The sequence below is a fragment of the Solea senegalensis genome, linkage group LG8 (genome assembly GCF_019176455.1).
Source record: "Solea senegalensis isolate Sse05_10M linkage group LG8, IFAPA_SoseM_1, whole genome shotgun sequence".
NCBI classification, from domain to species: domain Eukaryota; kingdom Metazoa; phylum Chordata; class Actinopteri; order Pleuronectiformes; family Soleidae; genus Solea; species Solea senegalensis.
In genome coordinates, this window is record NC_058028.1 from 27,284,284 (window position 1) to 27,292,554 (window position 8,271).

At 39.9% G+C, this 8,271-nt stretch overlaps 1 protein-coding gene across 2 annotated transcripts in view; it reads right to left on the reverse strand.

The window, feature by feature from the left end:
- Positions 1–4,580, reverse strand: part of mrps22 (mitochondrial ribosomal protein S22) — a 10,346-nt gene extending 5,766 nt beyond the window's left edge. For both annotated transcript variants that reach the window (XR_006360893.1, XM_044032180.1), the window contains exons 1-5: positions 4,433–4,580; positions 3,240–3,397; positions 2,991–3,155; positions 1,960–2,103; positions 64–147 (exon numbers count right to left, since the gene is read on the reverse strand). Coding sequence is in view for 1 of the 2 variants with exons in the window: in XM_044032180.1 (XP_043888115.1) it covers positions 64–147; positions 1,960–2,103; positions 2,991–3,155; positions 3,240–3,397; positions 4,433–4,559 (678 nt within the window). In the remaining variant the exon portion in view is untranslated. The remainder of the gene's footprint in view (positions 1–63; positions 148–1,959; positions 2,104–2,990; positions 3,156–3,239; positions 3,398–4,432) is intronic.
- Between the last annotated feature and the right edge of the window lie 3,691 nt (positions 4,581–8,271).

The following is an 8,271-nucleotide window of genomic DNA, read 5'->3' on the forward strand; positions in this document are numbered from 1 at the left end:
TGGTTGCATTGTACAGATCTCAGTGATGGGGTTAAAATAACATGAACCTTGATGTCATCTTACCCTGATGAATTCTGAAGAATCTGGATCAAACTGGACCAGACACAGGTCCAACACATCCCCGTGACGGTCTTGGCAAAATACAATCTGAAACAGACAGAAATGAAATATTTACTGAACACAAACACTGGTATTTTTATTTATTTTATTTTATTTAATTAGTTTGAACAGAGCTCAACATATGCTCTACATGTAAGTATATATATATACATACACACACACACACATATATATACACATATATGTATATATATATATATATATATTTATACATGTATACATATGTATATATGTAAGTACATACATATACTACAGTTGTCACGATACCAAAAAGAGAAACCACGATACTATACCAGACAAAGTATCACGGTTCAGGGTAGTATCACGATACTGCGGCCTTTTGTGATTATTACTATTTTTATGAACTGCAATGTATTTGTACAATATTGTACGATATCATTAACTGTATAAACTTGTAACCTGACACAGTTGTTCTGTATCTGCTCCTGGTCTCTCACTCTCTTCTGTCTCTACCTCATCTCCCTCTTGTCCTTTCTCTCCCCCCTTTCTGTCCCCCATTTTTCAACAGGTCGAGGCAGATGACCGCACATCTCTGAGCCTGGTTCTGTCAGAGATTTCTTCCTGTTAGGAAGAAGAAAGGCATCCACTGATGCCTAGTGTTTGCTCATTGTGTGAACTGTTGGGGTTCTCTGCTCTCCTTGACGTTGTCTATGTACAGACTTGATAATAGATAATGTATGTTAGGATTTGGCGCTATACAAATAAAATTGAATTGAATTGAAATTATAATGTTGTTTGGTGCATGATAAACATGTATATATATTTATATAATATATATATAAAATATAAATATATATATACACATATACATATATATGATCATTCAGTTTCCTTTGCACATTCATTTATGTTTATATATGATAATAATAATATATATAATATAAATAATCAACTTAGGATAACAAATCCACTGTATTTAAAAAAAATCTATTTGACAATAATGCTTATTTTCCACCATAATAAACCATAGAGAACAAAATACAATAAACAGGAAGTGATTCCCTGTGAAAACTCACAGGGAATCACTTTAACAATCACTTTATGTCTTTTCTATGTGCTTTATACTTTGACATCCTTTAACTCTTCATACCTCAGCCTGTACACGGAGCATATAGCCTAATATTAGCCAATACGCCTGCACAGTGGACGGCCATCGTCTATTGCTTTACTGTCTGTGCCTCGTTTAAAGCCAAAATAGTTCCAAATGCGACTTTTGGAGTTTGGTTTGATCAAAGTTAGCGGTGCCACCGACGACGACGCGGCGGCGGCAGACTCGCCGCTCGGGCCCAGTGCTTCTGTCATGGTGAGTGTGTTGTCTCGTGTTTGTGACTGTAAGCCTTGCGCATGTCTGGAGGAGACAGAACTTTAGCTTGTTGTTTGTTTGGAAATTATCGAAGTGGAGCTGTCTTCATGGAGTTCGTTCTTGCCGGCAGAAACACACGAACAGGGCGGACCCAGTGTGCAGAAACAGCCTATCATAGCCCAGGACGTCACCAGTAACAAGCAAACAGCCAATCATTCAGCAGCTGTGTCGTTCGGTTGCAGTAGTTACAATGTTGGTTTGTTTACAAGGGAGTAGCATGCAGTGAGAAGCCGGGAGGAGAGTAGAGGCGGCCGTTATGTAGCAACAACTGGCACCAGTAGTATAGTAGTCCGCGGTAGTACCGTCCTGTAGAATTTCTAGTAAAGTAGGAACCGGTACGATTTTGATGCAGTTGAGAAAAAGAGATTCCTGAGCCAATGCTGTATTAACACTGAAGGTAGAGAAAAGAAGCCTCTATTGACCTACAACTACTTGTACTGCAAAAAATGTTTTACCTTAAGATTCTCTTCTTTAAAGATGAGTGGTGCTGTGAGTTTGCGTCCCTCTTTGGGAAAGTAAACCTGAACGAGCCGGTCTCTCTCCTTCCAGGTCGCCTTCCTAAGAGTCCCGTTGGTCTCGCGCACAACAATGAACCTCTCCTGAAAACACAAGTCAATTTACTTGTCTTTGAAACAGAGGAAGCTCATTTCAGGATCAGTTATTTATACACTGATAATTCCACTGTCCACTCTGCCCTTATGCTATAATAGTGTTTTTATATACAGTGTGTAACCTAAACAAATGGAAATGGGCTATTTCACAAAACAAATAACAGGCAACAGGCTGATATTAGTTCCTAGACTTCACTCGCAAAATCCACATGGACTGAGACAAAAACTCTTTTTGCAGCATATCCCATCATTTGTGTGCCATCATAACTAGAGCTGCAACTAACGATCATTTTCATAATCGATTAATCTGGCGATTATTTACTCGATTAATCGTTTGGTCCATAAAATGTCTGAAAACCTTAAATAATATTGATTGGTGTTCGTCAAACCTGGAAATGATGACATTCTAAAACGTCTTGTTTTGTCCACAAACTAAAATTATTCACTGTTAATGATTTCTTGGTTATCCAGAGCAAAAAGCAAAGCTTAACCAATCAGAAATCTTGTTTTAATCTTGAAAAAAGCTTCTAACTGTCGATTAATTTAATAATCGATTCATCGATTAATTGTTTCAGCTCTAATCATGACCAAAAACCAGTATGGCTGCAACCCTGGAAATGTAATGCAGTGTATTTAAAGTTACACAATGTAGCATTTGCTCAGTTGGTACAAACTGTATTGTTTTACTGTCGATGACACAAAAAACAAAGTTCCATCATGACAGTGAGGTGATGTGGACCTGGCAGGGTGCTAGAATACAATACAGCTTAAAATATACACATTTTTGTGCTGCTACCTATCAAATAATTTTCCAATATGGCAGCAGTTTACAAACCTTCACACAGAATAAATGTGCAACATTGTGTGCCATGTACCCTATGTGGGATGTTGTAGGTGATGTCTGTGAAGACATATTTAGCCGTGTCCATGCCATCCAGGATCTTATCTTCAGACAGCACGTCATTGATGGGCGTCCTCTCCTGCAGGACTGGGGGCATCTGCAGCAGCTTCTTAGCCTGCTCTGTGGCTACTGCAACCGCCTGGAAATACACAAACACAAGTGAGCGGTTTACACAAACACTGACGCTGCATGTGTGTACAACTGATGAGGATTTAAACGACACCTGCTCCAGTTGTTCATCAGTCATGAGTTTATAGGTGGGTGGTTTCAGCTCTTGCTTAATGGGTCTGAAGACTTTCTGCAGGTCCAGGCCTGTAATCCTGGTGAGGATGTCCTGCACAGCTGCATCTGTAAACTTGGGCTTTGCAGTGTCAGAGTGGGCTGTGGAGGAAAGTACACAATTTAGTGGTTAGTACAAGGTGCACTCCCACACAATAGGTCACAATAATCTATGTCAGCAGTATCGATCCTCAGACCTGGGGGCCACTGCACGTCTTATTTGATCAGCGAAAAATGGCTAACATTTTAGGATAAATCATCAGTTCAGAGGTGGGCAATATGACCTTAAAATGACATTGCAAATATGATATTTGTGACGAAATAAAAGTGTTTATTTTGATATGGAACAAAATATTAAGTTCACAATAAAAATACATTTATAATGCAAAATCAATCAATTGAGGGGCTACAAGTTTGAAGCCTCTTCTCTCGGTGGCCCATTTAATATTAGAGCTGCAAATAACGATTATTTTCATAATCGATTAATATGTTGATTATTTTCTCAATTAATCCATTAATCGTTTGGTCCATACATTATCATAAAACCATAAAAAATGTTGATCAGTGTTCATCAATTGAAATGATGATGTTCTCAAATGTCTTGTTTTGTCATGAAAAAAGCTTCAAACCGATTATCAAAATAGTTGTCGGTTAATTTAGTAAGCGATTAATAACCGACTCATCGATTAATCGTTTGCTGAGAAAACATGAATAGAATAGAACTATGATGAGCTACACAAGTTATATACAAAAATAAGACACAAACAAAACTCCCACAGACTTGACCAGGTATGTTTTTACCTTTCGTCAACAAAAACTGCAGCATTAGTAGATAAATTACACACTGTCATCGTTTAATAGAGTAAGATCTCTTACTTTGGTTGTACTTCCTGTCAGAATTCGATATATACACATGCAGTATTCAGTGAGTTTAAAATAACTACGCCGATAATCGACTACAATGCTGAATGTAATAGTGTATAACGTTTTCTACACTGTGTATTTTTGTGAATTGGCTATTCCACATTAAACTACTCATACGGGTTTTACCGAGGCTAGCTAACATGCAGCAAGGTCAGCGTCACAGCCACGTAATGTTTCCGTGTAACGTGAGAGATTAACAGCATTCAAACATACCGCTGCATTGTGTCCCACTACAAAGTGTCCTGACGCCACATTTGACCAACGCTCGGTGGCTTTTCTGCACATGTTTGACACAGAAGTAGCTCCGGAGCAGACACCGTGCCGTACCGAGCGCCGCCATGCTTGTTATTCCACGACACGACCTTTCACCTTCGCAGCAAAGCATCACGGGATATGTAGTCAGCCCCTATGTACAGCCGCTTTCTTTCTTTCTTTCTGTGTGTGTGTGTGTGTGTGTGTGTAAATGATTCTTCCGCACGTCTCACCAGCACTTTTATCAGCAGTCGAACTAAACTAAGTCATAATGACACAAAAAAGAAATCGACGGAGAGAGAAAGATAGATGCTGCTATGATCACTAGGTGGCGATATGCTACCATTTATGCAACCAGCAAGATGGAGCTCCATCATAAGTGAAGGATATTGCTCGCAGTTAGCACAGTAGGAGAGCGAGTCCTCATTTAAACATGTATGTTTATATCAAAGTCTGTCTTTGATACGTGCCCCAGCTCCATGTACCCCAGACACATTCCTGACTTGTCATTATTACAATGTGTTCTTGTATAATCTGTCTAGCAGATAAGAAGTAACACACTCTACTAATAAAGACAAACACACTTTAGACACACACTGCATCTTCTCTCTCATAACATTCTCATTTAATGCCACAGATTTGTTTTGAACTCTACCTCGTTGAACACAACGTGTTGATAGTGTGTGTGTAAAATAAAACATAATTTGTACTTATTTACTGCAATTAAATATCTTGGATCCCTCACACAGCCTTCATTTTGAGTTATATATTTGAATTACAAATGAATATGTGGTTTTGTGATAAAAAAACAAACAAAAACAAATAACAAACGAGAGCATATTATTGATGTGAAAAGGTGCGTTCATTATGAAAACTCTTTTTTTCTTCAGAAAAACAGAGTTTTATGATAAATAAAGCTCTTCTCAGGCTTGATTCACTCAGTAGCACATGAGTGAAACTGAACCACACATCTCTGATTCAACTCCAACCTTGACTAAAATCCTGCAAAACTATAATTCTAAACTCCCATTCTTTAATCTGAATACAACATAGTGTTATTGTTGTTCAGATTTACAATTTACAAAAACATGTCCTGCTTTAGCAACAGAATCAATCACTATCACTGGTACTACATGTGGTGAGATTGTTCTGTTGTTGTTGTTGTTGTTGCTGATATCCACTTCTATCTTAAACTAAACAATTACTTGAATGAATAATTTAATAATAGCCTGTATACACACATGCATGCACACACACACATCTTATTCACGTCATATTCATGACCCGTGACCTCTAAATCTTCTGAAAGTTCAAAGTTCAGGATGCATATGATGTGAATGTCGATGTGTAATTGGTTCAGAGCAATCGTCGGGCGAGTAACGAGCCGTCTGCTGGAGGCACAGCGTCGGTGAAATGATCCAGTTGAAGGTGACTTTCCAGACTGACTTCCAAAGAAAGCTGGCTAGCAAGGATTCACACAAGGAGAGAGGTAAGACCAGGGTTAATATTGGTCTGGCATTTGAGCCAAGCAAGGGCTCCAGAGTGACTTGAAAGTCTGTTTAAGTCTGATATGCATGCTCATCTGCAATAGATGACTAGTGCTTCTCAAGTATTGTATATTCATGGTAGGGATGATATGATATCCAGCATATGGATTTATGTTTGGTTATAAATAATAAACAATAAAGCATAACAATTTGCGTCAGTTGAAAAAAGAAATCACAGTTTAATTGCACAAAATCACTGACCAAAAAATGAGTACCGGTACTCATTCCTGCACACAAGTGTGATGTCACCACAGACAGAAAAACAGCAACATTGGGCAAAACCAGGGGTGGGCAATTATTTTCCCCAAGGGGCCACATGAGAAACAAAAACTATTGTTGAGGGCCGGGCCAAATTTGAATGAATTTAAATTTAATTTGATCTCTTTTATCTAAAAAGCAGTACATTGTATTGTTTTGGTGTAAATTGGGCAGCATACACCACACAAATATGACACAATAAACACAATTACTAACTAACTCTGTTAAAAACATCAAATAATGAATACTATTATACTATACTACTGTGGTGTAGTGCAGTGAATATATTGTCGAACACAACCACAACCCCAGACGCAGATACGTGCGTCCGTACGTCAGGCTTTTCAAAATAAAAGCAACACAGTTGTATTGCATGTGCAGCATAAATACATCTGTGTTTGTGACTGACATACCGTGGGCCGGACAGGGATGCACAAAGGGCCGTATGTGGCCCGCGGGCCGTGAAATGCCCAGGTCTGGGCCAAACAGATGGTGTATGACTTAAAAAAAAAATAAGAAGAAAAACATAAAAAGTGTAATTCTGCTGCTCAAAAAACCCACTTGACGAGATAAATGCCTCTCGTTCCCATGAGCTCCTGCTCTGCTGCTGTATACACACAAATGCTCCCTCAGACTGGTCTGATAGTATTGCTTGACAGAGCCTGTTTTCACATGAAGGACGCAGCTTACATTTCACACAGTTTCTGTTCACAAAGACAAAACACAGGCAGAATAATAAGAAATCTCTTTTTATAGATCATCATAGTAGGGTAATGAGTCTTTCACAAGAAAAACTTGGTAGTAGTCAGAAGTCCCCAACGTGCCACGATCCCCCTGGATCTTGTTTCCCACCTTCCACCCCCAGCCTTCGCACGTAGCCACCCATCTCCTCCTTCCCGGCCCTGACTCCCTCACTAATCTGCAGAGGGGATTTAGATATTAGTAGGACAGATGGAGGTGTGGCTCAGTCAGTAATGAGGTGAGCAGTGGCAGCGAGTCCGGAGGCCCAGACACCGGCGGAAACGACGTGTGGATTGAGCTGTAAGAGGCCCCTACACGACCAGATGTACACAGCTGTCACACTGCTGACAGAACGTAATCCTGCCACCACAGCCCACCACCACCAACACACACACACAGATCTATCTGTCTATCTGTCTGTCCATCTATCTATCTATCACCTTCACCTCCTGAACTGAGATGGAACTGACCCAGGAAAACTCTCTCTAAAAACGTGGGTTAATCTCCAACAATTACCAGGGACGTGTCTTCAATCTCAATATGTAACAGAGGAGTGTGGTTTATTGAGGAACAGCAGTCACCTGCCGCTGTCCAGTGACGTCCGACACAAGAATCAACTGTAGATCAGTTAAAAATCCGAGACTGTCCTCCAATGAAACGTACACATATGTCGTGTGCAGGAATTACGACTATGTCTACGCTTTCAAAACCTGCGCCCAAAACGACTCACAGATATGTTTCAGTTGGAGGACAGGTTGAAAATACTTAACACTCCCTTTGTATTGTTGGATTGCAGTGCCGTAAATAAATGGGATCATTGACTTTTGACATGATGCAATTTCAAGTTTATAATTGTGTATCTTCAATGTGATGCTACAGTTTCATCTACAGATGAAGTATGTTTTAAATCACTTACATATTTCTCCTTCTTGTCTCGACTTGATCTTGGTCTTAGTCTTGGTCTTGGTCTTGTCTTGGTCTCGATACCCTCTGGTTTTGGTCTTGTCTTGGTCCCGGTTTAGGCGGTCTTGACTACGGGCTTGACCCTGGACAGTTGGTCAGTCCATCACAGGGCCACACACATAGAGAGACAGCCATTCACTCTCACATACACACACCTATGGTCAATTTAGAGTGTTTTATAATTGACCTAATCCCCATATTGCATGTTTTTGGACTGCGGGAGGAAGTCGGAGAACCCGGAGGAAAGCCACGCACACACGGGGAGAACATGTGACCTCCATGCAGAAGGTC